We start from the raw sequence: 27,868 nt of genomic DNA on the forward strand, positions 1-27,868 counted from the left end.
TGATGGCATCAAAAAGGGGAAGGGGAGTTCCAAGAAGCAGGATGGAGTTGTAAAGGGGTAGGGGGTGTCTCGTGGAGGAAGGGACCAGGAGGCTTTCACAGGTTCCAAAGGGTAGCATCAGGATGTGCACTTTGCCTGACCCACAACCCTACAGAAATGCAAATTGGCCTGAGTAGAGTCGCTGTGGTCTCTCTTTGTTCCTGGGTGTGGTTCTTTCTCCGCTTCCAGAGGCTGTTGATTCTCCTTTGTTTTCCTCTGAGCTGCAGTATTTTGTGTGGATTCAGGGCTGTTAGTTGACACAAATTCTTCCTGCAGAGAAGTGGACCAGAAGCCATCCTTGTTTCCTAAGTAGACCTGAATAGATTCCATAGTAGTAGCCCTTTCCCAGGCCCCTGGGCCTTAATGTGCTCTTGAAGTTCTATTCTTAACAAGGTAAAAGAATTCTTTCAGTTTTTTAAAAATTCAACAAAGTCACACTTTTCATCATCTCTACCATGATCTGTAAACACTGAATGAACAAGGTTTGACAGGATGAAGGAAGAATTGGCTTTGGGTTTGGGGCACTGTTGCCCCCGTGTGGCCACTCTCCAGATAGCATGTGGCCTAATGTGTTTGGATTTACCAGATTCAAGGGAGAGTAAGACCGAAGAAGGTTGGTCCCTGAATTCCTTTGCTCCTGAAAACCATCCTCTAATTAATGAGCAGTATTCTAAATCGAGTATCTCTTAACTAGGTATTAGGGTTAGGGTCAGGGACAAGTTACATACATTAACTATAGGACAGCTTCTTGTATGTCAATCTTACCTGCCTGAGTTGTTTTTAGAAAATACAATAGGAGAAGATATAGTCACCAAAGCACTGAGCGCAGGACCTGTCTCCGGAAATAGGTCACTAAACACAATGGTTGTTTCATCTTAGCTGAGGACCAGGAGATGGGCCTATATGTGCTTGGCAGGTAGCATCTGTGGCCAGCTGGCCATCTCCCCACCACAGCCACCCACACCCAGCTCAGCCCATCCTCCGCTCTGTTCAAGGGCAGCAAGCAGACGGACCAGGTGCAGGTGGGACTCCCTCCGGTCAGGCATGACTTGCTTCCAACAGGTAGAGAAGTGGGTCAGCTCCCATGCACATGATGTGTTCCTTTGGTTCTTTGCTGTCAGCCTCCCCTTTCTGTCATCCTGGTCCTGAACCTTTAGCTCCTGTGAGAACTTGGGTTTGCACATTTGTGTTGACTTCTCAAAGTGTAGATCTGTGTTCCTTCGTTCACTGTCCTGGGATTGGAGATGAAGGTGGTAAAAGTCATCCTACTGTGAAAGCAGCCAAAAGAAATATCAATGTGCTCTGCTGCCAGCACCATAGATTTGAAAGCCATGGCCCACTATGTACTTCATGTTCTACACAATCAGCTTTAGGGACTCACAGATGCAAGTGACATGAAAGCGTACTGTAAGAAATTTCATTACCGAACTTTTGCCTTGCAAGAGACAGTTTAGGGTCACTGCCTCTCACCTGCACTATCATTTCCAGTCTGGCCAATGCCCAGTCACACTGACACGTGTAGCCACACAAGGGCACAGCTGTGACATCCTCCTGGAGCACCCCTGGTCCCTGTCCCCCGGTCTGTCCAACCCTGCACACCCCCAGTCCTCCAGAGCATCACCCATCGCATCACAGCTGTGATCACCCTCCTAGAGCATTCCCGGTCCCCCACCCCCAGGTTGTCCAACCCTGCACACCCCCAGTCCTCCTGAGTGTCCCCTGTTGTGACACTTGTCACACAAGGCTGTCAATTGTCTCTCAGTCTGTCCTTTCCGCTTGGAGTACATCTCTTACGGATGTCTGGCTGGGTGACAGGTGGATGAATGGTTTGGGGATCTTTTGTCCTGGAACAGAAGGTGTCCTTCAAATCCCTGATAGGCAGGGGGAGTCTCTGCCCCTCTGTGTGCCCCCAGCCTCAGTGGAACCTAGTGTCCAGGACAAGGGACTTGGGAGTCCTCGCAGATGAAGTTTGTTCTATGAAGGTGGCTTCCTTCTGAGATCACTATGCAACCACATTGCATGGCCATTCCTGGGGGACAGAAAGCATGCTACTGTATTGTATTCTCCTTGCACACTGTGGCTACCAAAGAGGAAACACACGCTCACCCTCACAAGTTCACACTTACACCTCCGTTTCTGAACATCACTAACATGGAAATGACAGTGAATTCCCATTGGACTGCAGACTTGTAGATGGGCCATTCAAGGTGTCAGTAGAGGAGGATGGAGATGGCGCTATGGCTAAAAGGATGGAAGTCCTTGCCTCTGGGGGTGAAGAAATTAGATTTGTCCCAGAGGCGCTACATTCTACTCAAAGAAGGGACATGATCCTACGATCTTTGAGACCAGGGATTGGCAAAGACTTTTCTGTAATGTCTTCTGTAAAGATTTTCTGTTAGGTGTTGCAGTCCACATGGTGTCTCTGACAATGACTGCACTCTTGCATTGTGTCTTGAAAGCAGCCACAGACCATCTATAACTAATGTTCCAGCCACACCTGATTACAAGAATATAGGGGGAGGTCCAATTGGCCCATGGGTGGTAGTTTCCCACACCCCAGATCTGCAAAATGTTGGATGATAGTGGAGAGGGCTCTTCCTTTCCAGTGGCAGAGTGGGAAGACACTGTGATCTGTCCTGCCTGACTCCAGCCCCTGTACTTGAATGAAAAGAAAGATGATAGTGAAATTGGCCAAAAGTTAAGGCCTCAGGAATCCCCCCCACCATTTCTCTGACAGTTTCTGTCAGAGTTTCTCTGACAGAAACTCTCTCGAGTTTCCCCCAACATGTTTGTCTGTGGTGGAATTCAACGTAGGTATTGTTTAGCTGAGTCAGTCCCCACTGCCTTGTGGCTATATTATTCAGGTTATATACCACACTGATGGTCATCTTGTTCAGGCCAAGACCATGAGCGCATTTAGGGTTCTCCTGAGTTAGCAGAGGATCCAGCATGTATGGGCTTCAGGACGAATCTGAATGAGCCCTCAGCAATGTTATGGGGCACCTAGCTTCCTGGGCCCTCTGTGGCACTGTCACGGGGCCATCCTAGGCCACAAAAAACATAGCTTTTTCCATCTTCTCTACCCTCTGTCAGCATCTGTGTTTCCTACCAACTGTGTCTTTGCAGACAAACTCTGAGATGGCCTATGACTTGGGACTCCACTGACATCTCAGAGTCTCATTATAACCAGTGCCAGAGGTTTCTGTGGCCCTGACCTGACTTTTGTTCCCAGATATGCCCCATGAAGAGTCCCATGAGAGCCTGGGAGTCCAGGAAAGATCTGTGGGTACAGAGGCAGGATCACCAAGGTGGTTAATGGAGGGCATGAGGTTCCGGGTTTATGGCCCGGGGGGCTGCCAATGTTGGCAGTGGCCTCAGTGGGGCATGCAGTTTCTCCTGTTCTGAGGGGTCTGTGCAGCTCCAAAGGGCACGGTTTCCTCCTGGGGTGTGACTCAAAGGTCCCCAATCTGGGGGGCTTCAGGGCCAGGACTCTGGGGACAGAAGCCTGAGAACCCAACCCAGGGTTGGGTTTCAGGCCAAGGGGCATGGAAGCCTCACCTTTTGGTGGGTCTCCCAGGGGGTCTAAGGAGAGGGAGATTGGGTAGGCATTCAGAGGAGACCCAGGCCACATGTGCACCCAGCATTTAGAGTTCTCTCAGACAGGCTTCCATCCATGACCAACCAGGACCCTGGGCCAGGCCTAGGTGACTCCCACGAAGGACCCTGCTGCCGGGAGCGAGTTCGCCCGGGGATTCCAGCCAATTCTCATGAGATTTCTGCCCAAATCAGTATTGATTGGGTGGTGATTCTGGCCGGGCACCCACCCGGTGTTGGGAGCGCTTTCTCACTAGTTGCATGTTGTGGCCATGTGGACCATGAGATGGGCCCCCGTGGAGGCAAGCTCCCTGGGGTCTGTGGGAGGGTGTGAGCCTGAGCTTCAGACTCTCGGTTTGTGGTTCGAAGGAGTCACCATAGGCCTGAGGGGGGGCATGTAGGTTTCTCCAGGTATGAGGGTTTTGCGCAGCTCCCAATGGCATGGTTGCCTTCTGCGTGGCAGGTGGAGTTCTGTGGTATGGCTTGGGGTCCCCAATCTGGAGGGCTTGGGGGATAGACCCCTGGGGATGAAAGCCTGAAAACCCAACTTAGGGTTCAGGTTAGGGCCTAGTGGCATGTCAGGCCCGATCTGCCAGTGCTGAGACTGGCAACCCAGAGGGCTGAGCAGTGGGAGGTTTTGGCCATGTGTGCACCTGGCTTTTAGAGCACTTTCTTGCAATGTTTGGGCCGCGACCACTCGGGATCTGGTGCCAGGCCCTGTCAGGTCCCCTTAAGGTCCATGTAGCTAGAAAGGAGTTTGCTGGGGGTTTCTGAGCAATTCTCATGAGCTTTCTGTCCAAGTCGATATCAATTTGGGCAGAAAGCTCATGAGAATTGGCCAGCATCGTGCAATTAAGCATCATGCAATTCAGGCCACACTCGTGCCTGCTGTTGAGAGCGCTTTCTGCGTAGGTATGTGTTGCCACAATCTGGGAACTCAGGCTGGAGACACCCAGTTTCATGGGTGCTGATTCAGAAGGAGATTCTTTGGGAATTCTCCTGGATAGAGGCATGCTGTGGTTTCAAGGGGCTTGGCGTCAGCAACCCTGGGATAAATTTCATGCCTGACGCTGGGTGAGTCAGGTTATCCCACAAGTTTTCCATTTCTCCCTTAGGAAATTGCTGGCAGATAATGTTCTGCTTGAAGCAGAACCCACCTCCACTGTCAGTGGGCATGCAGGCTGTTGCAGCCACTCTGGAAAAAGTATGGTGGTTCCTCCAAGAGCTAAAAACTGAACTCTAGGGTCCAGCAATTGCACTCCTAGGTATTTACCCAAAGGACACAAAAATGCACACTTAATGGGGTACAAGCACCGTGATGTTTATAGCAGTATTATCAACAGTAGCGAAACTATGGAAGGAGTCCCAATGTCCATTCACTGAGGAATGGAGAAAGAAGATGTGGGTGATCTATATCTATATCTATATACAATGGAATAGGACCCAGTTTCAAAAAGAATGAAATCTTACCATTTGCAAGGATGTGGATGGATCTGGAGTGGATTAAGCTAAGCAAAATCAGTAGGACAAGACCAATACCCTATGACTTGACTCCTATGGAATTTTCAAAAAGAAAACATATGAATATAGTGAAGGGAGAAAGGCCAATGAGAAACAGACTCCACCTTAGAGCACAAACTGAGGGTTGCTAGAGGCAGGGGTGTGGGGGAAGGGTTCAATGGGTGATGGCTATTAGGGAGGGCACTTGCTGTGATGAGCTCTGGGTGTTCTATGCAAGTGAGAAATCACGAAATCCTATCCCTGAAGCAAAGGATTTACCACTGCACAGAAACGAGTTGGAATTGAAGTCAATGAAGAAAAGAAGACCATGTTCTGCTTCATGAAGAGTGAGGTAAAAGTGGAGTGATTTTCACTCTCCTATTCTGTAGATGATCATTTTCAAACACACTGTGGTAGGATACGCTAGTTTATTTTTGCATAAGGAATCCTCAGAAAGCTGCCATGGGGAGGCACCTGGGTGGCTCAGTGGGTTAAAGCCTCTGCCTTCAGCTCAGGTCATGATCTCAGGGTCCTCCGATCGAGCCCCACATCAGGCTCTCTGCTCAGCAGGAAGCCTGCCTCCCCCGCTCTCTCTGCCTGCCTCTCAGCCTACCTGTGATCTCTGTCTGTCAAATAAATAAATAAAATCTTAAAAAAAAAAAAAAGCTGCCATGGAAGATTCAGATCTCAGAGCATGTACATGTTCCATTGATACGTTCCTTACAGTTTGCCCAGGTACACAGGTAGGTGGAGAGAAATGTGACAGAAGAGGAAAAGAGGTGTTAAGCATTCAGGAGGTAGCCTTTTCCCTTTCTCATGAAAGACTTGGGCCAGTGTAATTTTGGAAGAAGGAGGGGGATCCCAGAGCTCTGCGGCAGAGGGAGTTCCAAGTCTGCCTTGAGCTGACAGGGTCCCTGAGGTGAGCTAAGCTAAGGCATGATCTGCCAGTGCTGGAGCCGGATCCCTGGGGTGCTGAGTTGAGGGCAGGGTCAGGAGGTATGTTAGGCTGCGGGTTTGTAGCCAGGGAGCTACAGAAGGTGGGGGTGTAAGTTTCAGTGGGGCATACAGGTTTCTCCACCTCTGCAGGGTTCTGCACAGCTCCAAACAGCAGTTCCCATCTGGGTGGAAAGTGGACTCCTGGGGTGAGGCTCCTGGGTCCCAAATCTGGAGGGCTTGGGGGACAGACCTCTGGAAACGGAAGACTGAAAACCCAAGCTAGGGTTCAGGATAGGGCCCAATGTCACGGCAGGCCCAATCGATCTGCCAGTGCTGAAAATGAAACCCCAGGGGGCTGAGTAGAGGGAGGGTTTGGCCACCCGTGCCCCTGACTTTAAGAATGCTTTCTCACAGGGTTTGAGCCCCAACCACTCAACCACTTGGGACCTCCGGCTGGCCCAGGCGGCTCCCCTGAAGGCCCCCACAGCCAGAAGTGACTTCTGCCAGGGGTTTCCAGCCAAATCTCAGGAGCATTCTGCCCAAATCGTTATCAATTTGGGCAGAAAGCTCCTGAGAATTGGGCAGCGTTGGGCGGCGTTTGGGGCCACGCCGCCCCGAGCTAAGAGCACTTTCTCACTAGGTGCGTGTTGCAGCTGTGCAAGACCATGAGCCGGCCTGGAGCACCCCCCCACTCCCCCCCAGGCAAGCTCCCACGGTGCAGAGGTGAGTTAGGGTGTGGCCTGAGCCTCAGTCTCTAGCTTTTTTTTTTGGCAGAAGGGGGCGCTAAAGGTGAGGTGGTCTGAGGTGGGTATGCAGGTTTCTACCGCTCTGAGTGTTTCCTGCAGCTGCCAAAGGTATGGTTTCCTCCTGGGTGGCAGGCAGCGCCCTGCCATATGGCCCTGCCCTTGAGGGCCAGGACTCTGGGGACAGAAGCCTGAGAACCCAACTCTGGGTTAGGGTTTGGGCCTAGGGGAGTGGCAGGCCCCAGCTGCCAATTCTGAGGCAGGCTCCTGGGAATACTGAGTAGAGGGCGGGTTTGGCCACCATTCAGAGGCGACTGGGGCTGCACGTGCACCTGCCCTTTAGAGCGCTTTGTCGTAGGACAAAGGACATCCTGCAGGACCCTGGGCTGAGCCCAGGCAGCTCCCAGGAAGGTCCCGCTGCAGGAAGCCAATTCACTGGGGCTTTCTGGCCAATTCTCACAAGATTTCTGCCAAATCGACATAGATTGGAAAGTCAATGTGACCACTTGATTAAACAGCATACAAAAGGTAAATAAGTGATGAGTATATATTAAATATACCATTCCAGATTTGAAATTCTATTAAAGTTGCTTGATTTAAGTCTTCAAACAGCAAAGTCTTGAACATTCTAGAGCCAAACTTCGGAGGAATTTTTTTAAAAATATTTTTTAAATGTACTGTGCTCTATTTATTTTTTTTAAAGATTTTATTTATTTATTTGACAGACAGAGACCACAAGTAGGCAGAGAGGCAGGCAGAGAGAAAGGGGAAAGCAGGGGAAGCAGGCTCACCACTGAGCAGAGAGCCTGATGTGGGGCTCGATCCCAGGACCCTGGGATCATGACCTGAGCCAAAGGCAGAGGCTTTAACCCACTGAGCCACCCAGGCACCTCTACTGTTCTCTATTTAAAGGTGTTCTTGTCCAGGACAAGATATTTTTAAAAGTTTAGGGCAAAGCCAGCTTGGTAATAAGCTTCAGGGAAAGCTAGGGCAGGGATAAGGATAGACATGTAGATCAATGGAATAGAATGGAGAGTCCCGAAATAACCCCTCGCATTTAAGCTCAATTGATTTTTGACAAGATTGCTAAGGCAATTTAACAGGGAAAGAATGTTTTTTTCAACAAATGGTGCTGGGACAACTGGGTTGCCCATGTGCAAAAGAATGAAGATGAACTTTTAACTCATACCAATATACGAAAACTAACTTCAAATGGATCAAAGATCCAAATTGAAGAGCTAAAACTATAAATCTCTTAAAAGAACACATAGATGTAAATCTTCATGACTTTGGGTGAGGCAATGGTTTCTTAGCTATGACCCCCCAAAGCAGTAGAAATAAAAGTAAAAATAGATAAATTGAACTTCATCAAAATTAAACACTTCTGTGCTTCAGAGAACACCATCCAAAAAGTGAAAATGGAAGAAAATGTGCAAATAAGATCTGAAAAGGAACTTGCAAATAGAATGTATAAAGAACTCCTACAACTCAATAATAAAAAGACAAATAACCCAATTTTAAAATGGGCGAAGGATGTGAATAGACATTTCTCCAAAGAGATATACAAAGGAGCAGTGAGGGGGTGCCTGGTGGCTCAGTGGATTGGGCCTCTGCCTTCAGCTCAGGTCATGATCTCAGGGTCCTGGGATCGAGTCCCGGTTTGGGCTCTCTGCTCAGCGGGGGGCCTGCTTCCCTTCCTCTCTCTCTGCCTGCCTCTCTGTCTACTGTGATCTCTCTCTGTCAAATAAATAAATAAATAAATGTTGACAAGGACATAGAGAAACTGTCACCTCACATCCTGCTGCTGGGCCACAATGTAAAATGGCACAGCCACTGTGGAAAACCATCAGGAAGTTCCTCAAAAGTTAAATGTAAAGCTGCCCGGTGACTCAGCAACTTCCGGGATATGCTCCAGGAAGAACTGAAAACATATTCAACCCAAAAACTTCTACACAAATGTTCATGGCATCACTGTTCTTAACAGTCAAAAAGTTCAAACGACCAAAATGTCTATCAACTGATGAATGGATAATACATAAAATGGAATAATATCCAGCAATAAAAAGAAATAAAATAGGGCCCCTGGGTGGCTCAGTGGTTTGAGGGTCTGCCTTGGGGTCATGATTCCAGTGTCCTGGGATTGAGCCCCACATCAGGCTCTCTGCTCAGTGGAGAGTCTGCTTCTCCCTCTACCCTGTTCCTGATCTATTCTCTCTCTCTCTCTCTCTCTCAAATACATAAAATCTTAAGAAAGTAGGAAAGAAGAGAGAGGAAAAGATGGAAGGAAAGAAGGAAAAAAGGAAGGAAGAAAAATGGAGTAGGAGGTTATGTAGAGCAGTGCCTTCTTGACTGGGTTGAGGCAAATACAGAAAACAGGTGTTGTGGGACACCTGGGTGGCTCAGCCAGTTAAGCTGCTGCCTTCCACTCAGGTCATGATCCCAGGATCCTGGGATGGAGTCCCACATCTGGCTCCTTGTCCAGCAGGGAGCCTTGCTTCTCTCTCTGCCTCTGCCTGCCACTCTGTGTGCTTGTGCTCGCTCTCTCTGACAAGTAAACAAATAGAATCTTACAAAAGAAAAGAAAAAGAAAACAGGTGCTGTGATTTGTCCTCCTCTGTTTTCTCCTCTTCAGAGAAAAAAAATAGAGTACTCAGAGTTAGAGGATAAAGACGCAGGAATGTTGAGCTAAGGGCCTTCCCAGAATTCATAAAGTACAGTCATCAGAGAAAACTTTCCTACAGAAAAGACTGGATCCTGGAAGGAAAATGGTGACTATGAGGAGGATGTTGTGGTAAATGATCCATAGCAAAGAGGTGGTCAACTCCAATGATGAAAAGGGCAATGGCAGGGGCGCTTGGGTGGCTCAGTGGGTTAAAGCCTCTGCCTTCGGCTCGGGTCATGATCCCAGGGTTCTGGGATCGAGCCCCACGTCGGGCTCTCTGCTCCGCAGGGAACCTGCTTTCTCCCCTCTCTCTCTCTGCCTGCCTCTCTGCCTACTTGTGATTTCTCTCTGTCAAATAAATAAAATCTTTAAAAAAAAAAAAAAGGGCAATGGCAGAAAACAGATTAATTTTTTGGCTGAGATAACATTTAGCAATCATCTTCTGTGGGTCAGGCTGGATTATTTCATTTGATTTTCACAACAGCCTACTCTCTGCCCAGGGAGTCAGTCCCCATTCTAAATGTAAACCAGCTCCTGGTACTTGCTGCTTCCCTTCCCCCGAAGCTTCCCTTATGCATAGGGTAGAACGCAGACACCTGACCAATGTCTCTAAGACCGAGGCCAACTTCTAGAATTCAGCTCATTCCACTCCAGCCACTCTGGCCTCCTAGTGTTGCCTTAAAGCCTGTTGCTGTCACAAGGACTTTGCATTCCCTGTCCCCGAGCTTGGAACACTTTTCCCCAGGTGTTCCCATGGCTCACTCCCCGACTGCCACTCTCTGTTCAAATATTGCTTCCCTAAGGGAGGCCTTCCCCAAAGTCACTCTGCCTCACTCAGCATCTCCAATCCTGCTTTGAGCCTGCATCTCTGTCTGGCTAGTCATCGGCTTTACTGTGTCCCTCCTACATTACTAGTTCAATGAGAGTAGCCTCATCTTCTCTTCTGCTCTCTGTTCTAGCTACCAATGCCTGGAACTGAGTCTAGCATACAGCAAGCACTAAATAAAATGTGTTTGAATGAAATTGGTCCGTCAAATATTGTATTTGACTCTCTGTGTTTGTTTCCTCTTGGTTTCCTTCTTATTTTTAGTGGTGTGATATTGCTGGGAGCTTTCATTCATGTTTTATCTGATGAGACAAACAGGGAATGTTTTCTCTGAGGGAAAGGCTGAGTATGGTCCGCCTTTGGACCAGACCCTAAAAGAGGACATGGCACCCCCTGAAGCCAGCGTGATGGCAGCAGCAGTGACAAGCAAGAAATCACCACAGGACAGGTCCATCTGAGGAAAGAAGTTGGGCTCTGGGGATGCCTGGATGGCTCAGTCAGTTAAGCGTCTGTCTGTCTTCAGCTCTGGTCATGATCCTGGGGTCCTGGATTTGAGCCCCCATTGGGCTCTTTGCTCAGCAGGGAGTCTGCTTCTCCCTCTCCCTGCTTGTGTGATATCTCTCTCTCTCTCTCTCTTTCTCAAATAAATAAATAAAATAAAAAAGAAGTTGGGCTATGAGGGCCACCGCCCACCACCCACCCCCTTCCCCCAACCATGGAACCTACCTATCATTCTCTCTCCACTGCCAACCATAGTTTGGTCCCAGTGGACTTGAGCACCTCTAAGATATCAAACAGTAATTATTCTTCTTTCCTGTTTTCCCTTAGTAGCTCTCATAATAACCAGGAGAAGCAAAGAAACCAGCAGGAGTAGGGCTTAGAGTATCACTTCTGGATAGTTCAAGGAGGAAAACCACCAGGAAGGCTGAGGTTTTTTCCTCCCTGACTGAGCATTAGATTCACCTGGGGAGCCTTTAAACCGCCTGCTGCCCAGGCCACACCTCAGGCTAACTCAGTCAGAATCCCTCAAGGTGGGGCGCAAGCAGCGATAGTGCTTACAACTCCGCAGGTGAATCTAATAGGCCCCCCAGTTTGAGGGTGGGGAGCAACGATTCTCACACTTTAATGTGCACACAGATCTCCCAGGGCATGTGTAAAAAAGTTGATTCTGATTCCAGCACTGGGGCTGGGGCCTGAGATTTTGCACATTTGACCAATTGCCTAGCTCTGTCTAGCTCTCTGTGGACCACAGTTTGAGTAGCAAGTATGAGATCAAATACTGGCTTTGACTTAGGTTCACAACTTTCAGATCTAAGGTTTTGTAATCTGGACATTATTAATCCACGTGTTCTGCTAATTCCTGCGCATCTCAGCCCCTTGACGGCCCTTGTTATCTTTGCTCTTCCTGGCTACCTGACTGGCTGTTGCTGGGGAAACAGAAGACCCACCTCTTGAACCATCCCACAATCAATGCTGTCCCCGATGTTTCTCAACTGCATGGCCAACTTGTGGATTATCTCCTCCTGGTGATGGTTCTGGCCACTGCTACTCTCCTTGGGCTGAGAAGGCAGATAGTGACCTACATGGGCAGAAGAGTTCAGAAGAGATTATTAACTATCTGTAAACCCCTCACCACTAGTCATAAAAAACTGTCTTATTAGACGAGAGGGATGAAATGTCATCATCAATGATTATAGAAAAGCAAAGTCTTATATTGGAATAGATTATCTCTGTTCAATAAAAATATAATTCAAACTACATACTAATTTCAAATTTCCTAGTATTAACACCTAGTATAACATAAGTAATATATTCTATTTAAGATGATATATCCAGGGCGCCTGGGTGGCACAGTGGGTTAAGCCATTGTCTTCCGCTCAGGTCATGATCTCAGGGTCCTGGGATCGAGTCCCGCATCGGGCTCTCTGCTCAGCAGGGAGCCTGCTTTCCTCTCTCTCTCTCTCTCTGCCTGCCTCTCCATCTACTTGTGATCTCTCTCTGTCAAATAAATAAATAAAATCTTTAACAACAACAAAAAAAGATATATCCAAAATATTATCATTAAATGTATAATCAATATAAGATTATTGCTGATATTGTTTTGCATTCTGTTTATTATACCTAAGTCTTTCAAATCCAACACAAATACCTACAGCACATCTCAATCCAGGCACTACCCTGCTTTCCAGGTGGAAAATCTTGATCTGTATTTAGTCTCATGCAATTTACAGTTTAAAACATGAATTCATGCATCCAAGTTGTTCCAAACATACTTAAAGTTTTCCAACAATGAAATCAAGCATCATTAAAGATGCCAATCATCATCTGACTTGCCCACACCCCCTTTCAATAGAATCTGCCATGTTGCCTAAGCAATCAAGCTCCTTCTTCCATGTCCTCACCCTGACCTCAGGCCCATAGCTGTTTGGATCAGAGATGGATACCTGACCCAAGAACCATGACTCACTGGCTGGTCAGGTAGTCAAAACCCAGCCCCTAAAGAGAACAGGTCCCTTCCTCTCTGTTCAGTGTTCAGGAAACTAAGAAAAAATCAGCAGCAGGACCAGTAATGCTACAGGACTATGTTGGGCCTAAGGTAAGTCAAATCCATTTGCAAGCAAACATTATGAAAGGGAAGGAAACACTGAAAGGAGAGATGGAGAAAGCTGGTTGACAGAGAAGAACTAAGCCACCAGACACTTACTAGAAAAGCAAGATTAAAAAAAAAAAAAAAGACTGGCCCCAGAATTCCCTGAGAACCTGACCCCACCAACTTCAGTTCTGTTTCATAAACATCCTCACCACAGCTTTTTGGAGGTGACCAGAGTAGGTTTCTCTTCCCTGCAACCAAACAAATAATCATCAAAGTATCATATCAATTATCATTGTGCAGAGCTGTCAAATGTAGGAAAAACTGTGTAGGAAATTATGTTGGCTATACAGCTGCTTCAGGACAGACTCTGAAAGCAAAATTTAAAAATTAGGTCCCTGGGGCTGGCACAGTCAGTGGAGCACATGACTCTTGATCTTGGGGTTGTGAGTTTGAGCCCCATGCTGGGTATAGAGATCACTTAAAAACAAAATCTTTTAAAAATAATAAAATGAAAAAAATAAAAGGTTCCTGGTACTAGTGGCTTGTGTTTTGGTTCTGGTCATTTATCCATTCCTATTAAAATTTGAATGGAGGGGCACCTGGGGGGCTCAGTCAGTTAAACTGGGATCTCAACTGCATGGCCAACTAATTATCATTAAACTCCTCTAGCCCCGCATTGGGCTCCCTGCTCAGGAGCATCTGCCCCTTCTGCCACTCCCTCGCTTGGCCCACCCTCCCACCCCACAGAGCTTGTGCTTACATGCTCCCATGCACACACTCTCTCTCTCAAATAAATACAATATTTTTTTAAAGATTTTTTATTTATTTATCAGAGAGAGAGAGGGAGAGAGCGAGCACAGGCAGACAGAATGGCAGGCAGAGGCAGAGGCAGAGGGAGAAGCAGGCTCCCTGCCGAGCAAGGAGCCCGATGTGGGACTCAATCCCAGGACGCTGGGATCATGACCTGAGCCGAAGGCAGCTGCTTAACCTACTGAGCCACCCAGGCGTCCCTACAATATTTTTTTTTTAAGTTGAATGCAAAATGTCTTCAAGGCTCTGCTGTACTTAACCTGTTTAGTCAGGATCGTCTGCTGACTAAAGAGAGACCAGTATCCCTGTCCTACAGATATTTACACAGCAAAATACCTATGCCACAATGTTATAAGAAATATTATAAGATTACAGGAAAGAAATTATTTTTTTAAAGATTTTTTTTTAATTTACTTGACAGAGAGAGAGAGCACAAGTAGGCAGAGCAGCAGGCAGAGGGAGTGGGAGAAGCAGGCTTCCAGCTGAGCAAGGAGCCTGATGCGGGGCTCGATCCCAGAACCATGGGATCATGATCTGAGCTGAAGGCAGATGCTTAAATGACTGAGCCACCCAGGAAAGACTGAGTGACTCAGCCACCCTGAGGAAAGAAATTATTAAATCAAAGCTATAAAATAACCATATATCGGAGAAGTAAGAGGTCTTGTGACAAGATGACAAAAATGAATTAAACATAAAAGTAAAACTGTACTTTTCAAGAATTGAATTTTTAATATCCAGAGGGAAAAAGTATCTTGCTCTGTGCTGAAAAGTTGTGTGAATGTATATATGTAGATCTCCACACAGTGTTCTGAAAATAAAATCATAGTCTGAAAGGCCTCCTGGGAAATTTGGGACAACCATGTGGTTAATCTTTTGCAAGAATAATTCCTTCATAAAGCAAATAATAAGCCTCAATGTATTGAAACTTTAAAAAATATTGCTGTGGTGAGAATCTTACCTAGAAAACTTTGTCCCTTCAGCTGCACTTGGGAAAACTTTCAAGCAAACATACTTCTAAGGTTTTGTAAGTGTTTCTCTGCTGCTAGCTATACTGTGATGATTTTAATTTCTCCTATGGTGATCGTGCTTTCATAATCTTGATTTTGTTCACTAAAAATAGAGTTCTAGAGACTTCTGGCTCAAGTCTGGACATAAGCATTGGCCTCCCATTGCCCCTAATCCCTCCCAAGACACCACCAAAATGAATGCATAAAATTAGAATAAAACCACAACAGTGAAAAGAATGGGAGATGGATCAGCAGCAGATGAGAGATGTGTATGTGTTTCTGGAAGGCAGAAAGCGGATGAGACAAGATATGGACAAATGAGCCAGGCAGAGAAAGTGCCAAGACCTCACCACAGGAGCTCCTGAGGCCTGGAAGCCCATTTACTCCACTAAAACCCCAGGACTGGGAGAAGGAGACATGACCTTGACTGGAAGGCTGATGGGGATCAACTGTACCACATGGTACTCTTGACACCCCCAGGCCACTATACCCAGCACAAACTTCAGGCAAGAAAAACCCAGGCCACTCTTCTCTAATGGAAGAGAACAAATCTTGTGGAGAAAGCCAAAACTTCTTTATGAATGTTGGTGCCTCAAATTAAAGGTTTCCTTGTTGTAGCATTTGGAGGACCTGGGACCAGAAAGTGAGCTCCCTGACTTGTGTTCCTAAAGTCCCCCTAACTCAGAGCCCTCCTATGCCTCAGTTTGAGTCCCCACTCAATGGGGCACTAATTAATCATAGTGGTAAAATTCTGAAGCCAGATCACTTGGGTTCAAATGTAAAATCCACTATAGGTAACACTGTGTAACCAGGGACAAGTTATTTAATCTCTCTGTGCCTCAGTTTCTCAAACTGTAAGAAGGGAATAGTAATGTATTATTTCATCAACCATAAGATTTTGTAATGTCTCCAAAATCAGAATGTGTTTTATAACCTATGGCATGTCATATTTCAATGACATTTACCTTTTAGAAGTAAACAAAATGATGGTATATTTTACAATTGATGGCATATTACTAAACCTAATGAAATAGCATAGTAAGTCTCTCATAGAGAGTTTGGGAGATGACTGAATCAGTTCACAAGGAAGTGTCCGGAACATAGATAGACACTATATAAATGTTAGCTACTACTACTACCTTCTTCATACTCACACAACAGCAGAAAAAACCCACATCAGCTACCCAGTCCATAATTTCTTTAAAATAAAGGATCACTAGCAATTGAGAAGGACCACAGAATGCAAGAGAAATACCAGAAAAACAAAGAAAACTAATCCTGAAGAATACATGTAATTCAGGGAATGGAAGAGAATGTTTGCCAATTCTAATGTATATATTTTGAGAGATTTAAGAAAATATTACATTCAAGAAAAAAAAAACTGCTATGAAGAAAGAGCAATCCTAGAACAAAATCTTTCCAATTTAAAAAATATGATCGCCAAAATTCAAAAGACAATGGATGGTCTGAAAAAATTAAATCAAGGAAATCACTCCGGGAAAAAAAATCAGAAGGTGAAAAATATACGAGAGAAGAGATAGGTAATATAGAGGGTCAATATGGAAAGATGAGCATTTGATTTATGGGATGGCCAGAAAGAGAGAAACAGAGGAGGAAAATTTCAAGGCAAGCAGTGTAAGAGAGCTTCCCAATGCTGAAGGACACCAAACATCAGATTAGAAAGTCCCCCCAACTCCGCACCCTGCCACCGCCACACACACACACACACACACGCGCACGCGCACCCCTCCAAGTTCCCAACACAGCAAATGGGGAAGTAAAAACCTCACCTCCAGAACATACTAAAATTTCAAAACACTAGGCATAAGAGACACTAAAAATCTCCAAAGAGAAACACAGGTTAGTTTGGCCACTGACTTCCCAACTACAATGCATACTAGAATATAAAGGAACCATTTTTGCCCCCAAGAATTCTATAAAAGATTATTTTCAACCTAGAATTCCATGTCTAGATGAACTCTCAGTCACACATGAGAGGTGAATGAAGACATTTGCAGATCTGCACAGGCTCAAGAATTTTTCTCCCATACAAAATTCCTTAGGAGGGAGTATTCCAATAACACAGAGTATGACTACACCAAGAAAGAGAAAGAAGATTTAGCAGAAGGTGAATCCAACTCACGTGAAGGAAAGTCCCAGGATGACAGTGGGACAATAGGCCCAGAGAGAGACTAGATGAGAGCCAGAGAACAGTTCTGGAAGGGCAGACCCTTGAGCAAGGGAGATTTAGTAGAATAACTGGTATGGAAGAAAATTGGGGGAAACTCAAAGAAATGGAAACTATGAATCATGTGGGAGAAGAGAAGGAAAGGGAGTGAGAAGGTCCAGAAAACAATAAAAGGTCATACAGGAAGTTTATGGCCTGAATGTGAAGCAAATTTTAATGTGGTTTAAGTTGAAAATAAAGGAATCATTTTTTAGGTCCTTTCAACAGGATAATCCTGTGTGTTCCACTTTATGGTACTCTACCTGTATGACTGGACAAGGTTTCAAACAATCGCAGGTTTTGTCCCTTGTTTTATGACTGGGAGGTGATTACTCTGAGGGAAAAAGTCATTCTAGCACATATGGATTTTATTGCTGGTAGCCAGAACCCCTAATCCCAGAGCCTTGCATAACCTTTTACCTTTGGATACTGACACAACGGGTGGACAGAAAGAGTGTGAAGATTCTGAAGTCTTGGCCTCTCTTCATGCTGGACCATCTGCTTCCAAATTGGAAAACAGATACCTCCCCTTCACAGGGACAAACCACCTTTTCCAGAATGCAAGTCCTCATCTCAAACTCAGCGGGACCTTTTCTTTTAGCTGAGGAAGGGAACTTCTTTTAGGAGAGCTTGAAGCCATTAGCTAGTACTTTGAACATTTAAATCTGTGAAATGCAAAATCAACAGTCATTTCCTCATTTCACAGGACATCAAGTCAACATATTATAATTAAATGTTCAATGGCTAAAAAATATCCGAGCTGAATAATAATTTCAAAACAGTTTGCCTCAATTTAGCGGGACTACTGGTCAATCTCAGAAAGGCTCAAAGTCTCTCACCAAGGACAAACTGCTCTTTTTAAAAAGAACTGCTGATGTCACCCAAGACTGAAGTAAAGCAAAAGAAAATTGGCCATGCAGGAAGGCCGAACAGAAGGAAGTTTGCATGACAGTGAAGTGTGAATTTGAACCACCAGACTAGATGTAGCAAGAAGTATAGACTACTCTTCCAAGCGGTGTCCATGATGGAAAGAGAACAGACAGTGGCAAGAGGAAGAGGTGAGTTGAAGGAATTTTCTAGGTTGAGAGTCTTGAGCAGGTTTTGTAGGTTGAGGAGAGGAATTAGAGCAGGAATAATGGCAACGGAACATAGAGCAGAGCAAATTGTTGAGGCCAAGTCCCAACAAGGTTTGGGACAAAGGAGAATGAAATCACATGGAAAGATTGACTTTGAATCGAAGTTAGAGGGTGGGGCACCCTTCCTTTGAGATACAATAGTTGGTAAGATGTGACTTGCAGGTACAGAAGTCTGGGACAAGGGAGAAGGAAATTAGGTGTTTACCCCCAATGACTTCAGTTTTGTACATGAAGCGGAAAACTACGCCATCTGCTGAGAAAGAGGGGGATCTTGAAGTGGCTGAAATCTGTCACTAACAGAAATGGAAAAAAAGAAGGCTGACCAGAGTTACATAATAGGGGCTAAAGACAACCATCACCTCCAACCCCACCCCCCCAAAAAAAGAAAAAGGAAAAAATGTGTATATATCCTTGATGGGCATTCTCTTTCCAGCTGGTAGGTGTCCTAAACTTGAACCTAAAGAAAAGACATTATTATCCTATCTTCCCATAGAGGAAGCTTCAAGGCTTGGCCCAGTTACTTTCTAATTTGCTATCCTTAGGCAAGATACTTAGCTTCTCTGGGCCTCAGTTTCCTCATTTGTTAAAAAGGACTCTAAGATTATTGGGGCGCCTGGGTGGCTCCGTGGGTTAAAGCCTCTGCCTTTGGCTCAGGTCATGATCCCAGGGTTCTGGGATCGAGCCCCGTGTCGGGCTCTCTGCTCAGCGGGGAGCCTGCTTCCCTTCCTCTCTCTCTGCATGCCTCTCTGCCTGCTTGTGATCTCTATCAAATAAATTTTAAAAAAAAAAAGGACTCTAAGATTATTATGAATATTAAAAACTGATGTTCATAAAGTGCGAGGTATATAATAAGCTTTATATTATATATCTTAGCTACTACCATTGGACTTGGTATTAGATGATATTTACCTAGGTATAAAAATGTAAACCAAGGTTACTAGTTTCTAACTTTTGGACTCAGCTGATGGACAAAGTATGGAAGAGTTGTTGTGGCTGGAGGCCAGAATATAAATGCTAATGACTCCAGCTCTATAGAAATAAAAAAAGTGTAAGGGACAAAGAGCAGGGTATGGAAGGCCAAGTGAACAGAGGACAGGGAAGTTAATATCTGCGTCTTATAAAACTGGGAGTCATATGACAGTGCTAAAAATACATGAAGTAAGAAAGAGGATTTTAAATTACTGAAGTCTCCAAAGACAACAAATGGAAGTTTTACAATAATTTAACTATCAACAATGAGAAGAGAGGGTATAGTATGAGCTAAACCCCATCTGTCATGTTAAAGAATCAATGGGGAGAGAAAAGAATCAATGGATGGCACCAATTTAATAAATCAAGTCATAGAAGAATAAACACACATTATTAGAACAGTAGTTCTCAACACTGGCTGCACATGAAGATCAACTTGGAGACTTAAAAAAATTTTTTTTTCTTGGTCTGGGAATAAAACTACAGATTGGTGTTTTTTTTAAAGCTCCCCAGGTGATCCTAGCCTACAGCACTGAGACTCACTAATTGACACAACTGGAAAACAGAGCCAGTTAAAGTTTCCTTCCTGGAAATGGGACAGTGGGGCGGGGGATGGAGGTGAAAGGAGAGACTGGATACTAACCTAGCCTTCCTTCACTCATTCACTCATTCATTCATCCATTCAAGAAATATTATAGGGGGCACCTGGGTGGCTCAGTGGGTTAAGGGCCTCTGCCTTCGGCTCAGGTCATGATCTCAGGGTCCTGGGATCGAGCCCCGCATCAGGCTCTCTGCCCGGCGGGGAGCCTGCTTCCTCCTCTCTCTCCGCCTGCCTCTCTGCCTACTTGTGATCTCTGTCTGTCAAATAAATAAATTAAATAAATAAATAAATATTATAGAAGGCCTTCTATGTACCAGACACTGCTTCACACCCTTTTTACCACAGCCTCTCTAATTCTAGTTGATTTGTTCTCGTGGACATGAGTGCTTGGAAAAGATATTCTAGTGCAATGAAAACACAGCATCATTACCTGAACCCACACGTTGACACACTCTGGACAGCCAGTGAGACCCACTTCTGCCTGACTACAAGGAGCATCACCTATACAGGGTGACACAGTTGGAAAACAAAATCTTTCACAAGGGGACAGCCAGGCTGTGAGGGGACTGGGAAAGACAACAGGAAGAGTGTCTAAGGGCACGGGAGATTACTCACCCCACTTCACAGGCCCCCTGTCCAGAAGCCACTGAGCCATGGCTGCCTGACTGGGTTCAAAAGTAGAGCTCTGAGGGCACCTGGGTGGCTCAGTCTGTTGAGCCTCCAACTCTTGATTGCAGCTCAGGTCATGATCTCAGGGTCCTGGGATGGAGCCTCATGGCAGGCTCCGTGCTCCGCAAGGATTCTGATTCTCTCCCTCTCCTTTTTCTTCTCCCTCTGTCCCTCTCTCTATTCTCACTATCTCTCTTTCTCTCTACAACAAATTTTTTAAAAAGCCTTTTTTTAAAAAGTGCTCTAAGGGCAATGGCTCCAGAATTCCTGAACCCTACAACAGGGTTAAGTGGGGAAGGGAGAATATAGGAGGTAAGGAGGGCCAGGGTCTCAGTGCATTAACTCACCTCAGGTAAGAGAAGGTAAATTACATAGTAGGTGAAATATACGGCCCTTTGATAAAAATTGCAACCATACTGCCTGTCATTTCAGTTTCTATTGTTGTTTTCAAGAGTATCATGAACCCTATACACATTAATGACATTCTCATCTCAGACCATTTTGAAATAAGACCCTAATAATTAGTTGACACCCAATCAAAGATTACGTGAGGGTACCGGTGAGGGCTGAGAGCTCACCCAGGAGCGAAGGCACGCAGAGAGAAGAAAGGGCAACCGAGTAGGGAGATCCTCCAAATGGAGGTCACCTTTTCAAAATGGATTTAGGACCAGCCCTGCCCATGCCAATCAGAAGCATAATGATCTGCATCTATTAGTTTAACTGATCAGTTAGCTGACACCTGGGAAATACCAAATCCAGTATCTGCATTAGGAAGATGGAATACAAGTTGTATATGTTTCAGTAATGGACAATGGGAGAAATGAAGAGCTATATAGAAGCCAATAATACTTGAACAGCTCAATTGGAATTGGGTAGGCAAAGGGGCAGAAAAGAAAGGACATGCAGATAGGATGCAATAAAAGATTAAATGTACCAAAGCTAGGGATGTGTTTTACATTCCAGAACTCAACATAATAAATAATATTTTGTGCATGTCTGACCAACTAAACGGTGTATTCCAGGTGCCTGGGTGGCTCCAGTGGGTTAAAGCCTCTGCCTTCGGCTCAGGTCATGATCCCAGGGTCCTGGGACTGAGCCCCATATCGGGCTCTCTGCTCAGTGGGGAGCCTGCTTCCCTTCCTCTCTCTCTGCCTGCCTCTCTGCCTACTTGTGATCTCTGTCTGTCAAATAAATAAATAATATTTTTTAAAAAATAAAAATAAACAGTGTATTCCTTGAGGACTGTATCTATTTCATAACTCTGAGACCTAGTTCAGTGCCCTGCACATAAAAGGTCCTCAACAGATATTATTGATTATGATTCTAAAGATGCAGTTGCATGAGGGGGTAGAGAGAATGGGACAGAAAATAAGGTTAGGGTTAGATGAAAAATGTTGGCTATTCTATAAGAATAAGAATAGCCCTACCTTTTAGTTTCTCTTGAAGACAGATCTTTCATTTAAACTTGTAAAATATCAATCAACAATAATTCACATTCACATATTTTACCTCTCGGTATAGAACCTTATCAAAAGCCTGAAGAAACTCCCACAGTTAGTGGTGGGAGTGAAATTGGTACAACCTCTGGATGAGGGGGGCAATGTATCAATCAATTTTTACAAATGCAAATATGTGCAAGGTTTACAAATGCAAATATGCAAATTTGTTGTAGCACGGTTTCAATATTAAATGATTGGAAACAACCTAAATGTATATTAAGAATAAACTATTTTTTTATTTTTTATTTTTTATAAACATATAATATATTTTTATCCCCAGGGGTACAGGTCTGTGAATTGCCAGGTTTACACACTTCACAGCACTCACCAAAGCACATACCCTCCCCAATGTCCATAATCCCGCCCCCCTTCTCCCAACCCCCCTCCCCCCAGCAACCCTCAGTTTGTTTTGTGAGATTAAGAGTCACTTATGGTTTGTCTCCCTCCTAATCCCATCTTGTTTCATTTATTCTTCTCCTACCCCCTTAAACCCCCATGTTGCATCACCACTTCCTCATATCAGGGAGATCATATGATAGTTGTCTTTCTCTGCTTGATTTATTTCGCTGAACATGATACACTCTAGTTCCATCCACGTTGTCGCAAATGGCAAGAGTTCATTTCTTTTGATGGCTGCATAGTATTCCATTGTGTATATATACCACATTTTCTTGATCCATTCATCTGTTGATGGACATCTAGGTTCCTTCCATAGTTTGGCTATTGTGGACATTGCTGCTATAAACATTCGGGTGCACATGCCCCTTTGGATCACTACGTTTGTATCTTTAGGGTAAATACCCAGTAGTGCTATTGCTGGGTCATAGGGTAGTTCTAGTTTCAACATTTTGAGGAACCTCCATGCTGTTTTCCAGAGAGGTTGCACCAGCTTGCATTCCCACCAACAGTGTAGGAGGGTTTCCCTTTCTCCGCATCCTCGCCAGCATCTGTCATTTCCTGACTTGCTGATTTTAGCCATTCTGACTGGTGTGAGGTGATATCTCATTGTAAGAATAAACTATTTAAATAAATTATGCTACATTGACACAATGGAATATTATGTCATTGTAAATAAAAATGGCACTCTGTAACTATTAATGGAAAAATATCTACAAATCATACCGTTAACTGAGAAAACAAATAAGGACAGTTTGTTTTGAATGCTACCTTTTCTCTAAAAAGGGAGGGGTATAAAAATCTATATTCACTTTTGCTCATACTTACATAAAAAACCTCTAGAGGGGCACCTGGGCGGCTCAGTGGGTTAAAGCCTCTACCTTCAGCTCAGGTCATGATCCCAGGGTCCTGGGATTGAGACCCATATCCGGCTCTCTGCTCAGCAGGGAGCCTGCTTCCCTTCCTCTCTGCCTGCCTCTCTGCCTACTTGTGATCTCTGTCTGTCAAATAAATAATAAAAAATATTTATTAAAAAAAGAAAAGAATGTCCCAAAATCAAGAACAATGGTTGGGGCACCTGGGTGGCTCAGTGGGTTAAGCCTCTACCTTCAGCTCAGGTCATGATCTCAGGGTCCTGGGATCCAGTCCCACATCAGGCTCTCTGCTCAGCAGGGAGCCTGCTTCCTCTTCTCTCTCTCTCTCTCTGCTTGCCTCTCTGCCCACTTGTGATCTCTCTCTGTCAAATAAATAAAATCTTTAAAAAAAAAAAAAAGAACAGTGGTTGCCTGCAATAAGGAGTCTTCAGAGTGGGAACTGAACAGACAGGGAACAAGAATGCAAGACACTTCACCATATGCCAAAATTTTCATATTCTTTAATTTTCCACCCATGAAAATATGTTTTTATAGGCAAATACTTCTATAGCACTTAATATCTTAGTCATTGTTAAAAAGCCATTTAAAATTAGTAACCATTTATTATTAATGTATTAACATAAATACTCAAAATTTAATTTAGAAAGTATCTCAAGAGTGTCATAACTCTATTGTGGTTATACAGGAAAATCTTTGTTCTTAGGAGACAAATTATTTAGAAATGGAATTATTTAAAGATGAAGTTAGTAGGTCTACAACTTTATCTCATAACTTTCTTTGTAACAAAGAAAAACATCTGTACATGTGTTTGTGAGTATGTGTGTATAGGGAGGTAGAGAAAGAGAGAGATAAAAAGATAAATCAAATGTGCTCCCCCCTCCACCAAAAAATGATAAATCCATGCAAGGGGTAAGAGGCAGAGGGAGAAGCAGGCTCCCTGCAGGGCAAGGAGCCCGACGAGGGACTCAATCCCAGGATGCTGGGATCATGACCTGAGCCGAAGGCAGTTGCCCAACCAACTTGAGCCACCCAGATATCCCTCATTTGTACAACTTTTTTGCAGATTTTAAATTTTCTAAGGTAAACAGAAAAGAAAAAATATCTCAGGAAAGTCCTTAAAAGTGAAATAGAACATTTTTACTTAGTTTCTATAAACCCTTTGGACTGATTTTCAAGGTCCTTAGAATATATCTCAACTCACCTCTCCAGCCTTCTACTCTATTTGACCAAATTTTACCTTTGAATCACAACTCAAAAAATACTTTCTCAATATGGCTTTTTTGAATCTTCCAAAATAATGTGATCTCTCACCACTGTGAATATCTAGAGAGCTTTTAGTTCAACTGAGATACATCATATTCTAAATTTTGTTATAATCATTGAATGTTTTGGGACGCCTAGGTGGCTCAGTCGGTTGAGTGCCTGCCTTCAGCTCGAATTATGATCCCGGGGTCCTGGGACTTAGCCCACTGCGGGCTCCCTGCTCACTGGGGAGTCTGCTTCTCCCCCTTCCTCTGCTTGTGCTCTCTCTCACTTTCTCTCTCTCAAATAAATAAAATGGAATCTTAAAAAAAAATCATTGCATGCTTTTATTATATAAAACAAGAGATGATAATGTATATTAGATGTGTGTATTATATACTTACCTACTGTACATACATGGTCTATAACAGTAATTATTAGTTATGAGTTACTCCCTAAGAACTTAACAATTAAAAGAAAAAAGAAGTGTCTTCGATAACTTAGAGGCCAATATAATTTATGTGTAGTGGAAATGAGAGATGGGAAGTCACTGGAAGAGGAGAGACTATCAGCTCTCCCCTGCCCAAAAGGCTCCCTTTGCCTCCTTCAGATCTCAGTCCAGAGTTAATCTTGAGGGAAGCCTTCTCCCAACTCCCTGCTTGATCAAAGCCCCATTATAGCATCTGGATCTATCTGCCTCCTTTACCCCACAATATGCTCCAGGACGGAAAGGACTGTTAATGTTTTTGCTCACCACTGTCACCCCAGTACCTAGCAGTGTCTGGAACTTAGTAGACCCTGGTTGTTTGTTTGTTGTTTTTTTTTTTTTTAATTTGTAAAAAAAAAATGTGTCCCGCTGGAGAAAGAGGACACTTGAGACTTAGAAGAAAAGAGAGGGGCAAAATGAGCTTCCAGCCACTCTCTGAGGGAGAAAGAGGCTGAACAACTGGATTCTCTACTGACTTCTACAATCAATATATCGCATTTATACTACCTACATACACACGCATACGTACAGACACACACATATACATAATTCTACCCTTTCCTACCAGTAATTATTACATTTTTAGAAGTGGAAAAGCCCTCTTTTGCTCTTATTACGTTTTGTTTTCCCCAGAGTTTCTGATTTCCCTTAAACAACCTATCAGGGTGGTTTCTCCGATTTCCCAAGATCCTACGCATCTCCTCAAATTTTCTTTTAAAAAGCGGTTTTAAATTCCCCTGACAGAAATTGTGTTTTCTTTCTCCAAAGAGTTATACTTTCAAACGTGTCTATTTCCCCAAAGTAGCCGAAATATTTTGGCTTCAGCTAGTCGCTAAGGACTGGGGATTTCCACTTTTAGTCTGTGCCCAAGAGGCAAAGAGGGCATAAGGGGACCTTTCAGTGACCAGCTTCCTCAGTAGGAGTTTTAGGTGAAGTAGTACTTAAGGCATTTTTTTTTTTCCCCCTTTAGGGTTCCCAGCCAGAGAGCTTCCGCAGATCCTCTGCGCGACCTCCTCGACCTTCGCGGGACCTACAAGCCGTTGACCGCGCGGCCAGTCTGTCCCGCGGGAAAGCGCGCGCTCCAGCCGGCGATTTTGGCGCCAGAGGTCACGTGGTCCCGCTGTGGCCAATGAGGGGCGCACAAAGCGCTCGCGGCGGCCAGAATCAGTCTCCCGCGCGAGCAGGAAAGCGCCCGTCTAGCTGCTGGCCCCCGGCGCGCTCGCGGGAGCTCGGAGGCTGGAACCCCGGAATACACTGCCCCGCGCCTCCCATTACCCTGCGGCTGGGCGTTCCTGACGCTGTTCTGACACCTTTAGGGCCGCCTCTGTCTCCACGCCTCTAAATGACCTAAAATATGAGGGGACAAACGCGCCGCCGCTTCCAGAGCCGGGAAGAGAGTGAGAGGGTGGTGGAGGGCTTATGTCCGCTTCCACCTCACGCTGACCGATCCCTTGTTTTTCTAACACGCCGGTGGCCCACCCCCTGCCCCCGACTAAAATTCCTGTCACAAATAAGATTTCGCATGCAGGGTAAAACGAGAGTTCTAGACGCGAAAGCAAACGTAAATTAGGTTGTTGGCTGTTACTGTATAACTCAAACGTAGGGGCTTTATTCTTCACCCTGCTTCTGTTTTTGAGGTGAAACTCTAATTTGGATTAAATGTGGCAACCGGCCACAGGGTACCTCAGAAGTTGCTTGAGGAAGGCTCTGTGAGGCTCAAAGGGTATAGTTGAGTGCGGAAACACTGGGAAAAGTTTATAATAAAACAGAAGTTCCAGAATAGTGAAAACGATCGCACAACTTGATGAATATGCTAAAACCATTGGTTTTGCCCTTTAAAAGTTTGAAGTTTATGGTGTACGGATTACATCTCAATTTTAAAAAAAAAAAATCTATGTTCTAGAAGATATTCATAGGTGACAGAATCTCAGGCTTTGAGAAATCATTGTTGACACCTGCGCAGATCAAAACTCAGTTATTTTAGTCAATCCAGTTATTTCTGGAAAACGTACCATATTTGATATGTGGCAAGAGGCTATCACGATGCCTGAATGTCCACTTTCTCAGTGGCATATATTCTTTTAAAACTGGAGAATAGTCTGAGATTAGCTTTAATTATTCCTTCCAGGTGTCTAACATTTTTTTTTATTATTATTATGACAGAGAGAGAGATCTCAAGTAGGCAGAAAGGCAGGCAGAGAAAGGGGTGTGGGGAAGCAGTCTCCCTACTGAGCAGAGAGCCCAATGCAGGGCTCGATCCCAGGAGCCTGAGATCATGACCTGAGCCTAGGGCAGAGGCTTTAACCCACTGAGCCACCAGGCGCCCCTATCTAGCATATTCTTTTTTTTTGGTCTAGCATATTCTTAATCTAAAAGTCTAAAACCCCATAAATTTAGCTTCTTTAACCCCAACACCCTAGTGCCCTTCAAAACATGAGACTAATTTTCCAACACTCAGGGACATTTAGGAATCATGCAAATTTTTGTAAAACAAAAATTCATGTTTATATTTCCCTCATGTTCTTTCCTGTACTGGCAAAATCAAAGAGGAACCGAAACTGAATTTTCTCTACTTAACAATATTGACTTTGTCCGGTCAAGTTAAAGACAAATCTCTATTAGAATGCAAATTTGATATATTTTAGTTAATTTTGGATCATCTTAATGAGTTGTCACATCAACAATTTAGAGCTAACAGACACTAAGAGATTTATGAGGCAATGTCAGTCTTAGATTTTTACCACCTAAGAACATTAATGAATGATTGACCACTATCTTCTTACAGTTAATGTTTAAATAATCTATTTAAAGCCCGATTTTATGTTCTCAATACCAAGAAAAACACATGCTAAGTATAATATTTATCTTAGCTTAATGCAAATAATATCTTACCTGGGTTCCTTGACAAGGCTGAAACTGGCTGGGAGCTGACAAGTCGGTCATGTACTCCTGAAAACTGTATTTCACCCACAGGGATTTGCAACAATTTGTTACTTTGGGAGAGGCATTCAGAAGTTCTTTAGGTTCACAAACAATGGTATCGTGTTTTTTCTTCAT

The 27,868-nt window shown here is 44.5% G+C and overlaps 1 protein-coding gene across 1 annotated transcript; it reads right to left on the minus strand.

Moving 5' to 3' along the window:
* PXT1 (peroxisomal testis enriched protein 1) lies at positions 1-27,868 on the minus strand. The gene is given in 4 exon segments (XM_044237042.1): positions 1-1,271; positions 11,749-11,879; positions 27,704-27,748; positions 27,751-27,868. Coding segments are annotated over 4 exon segments (627 nt in total). The 3' UTR covers positions 1-938.

The sequence above is a fragment of the Neovison vison genome, chromosome 1 (assembly GCF_020171115.1).
Source record: "Neovison vison isolate M4711 chromosome 1, ASM_NN_V1, whole genome shotgun sequence".
NCBI lineage: Eukaryota > Metazoa > Chordata > Mammalia > Carnivora > Mustelidae > Neogale > Neogale vison.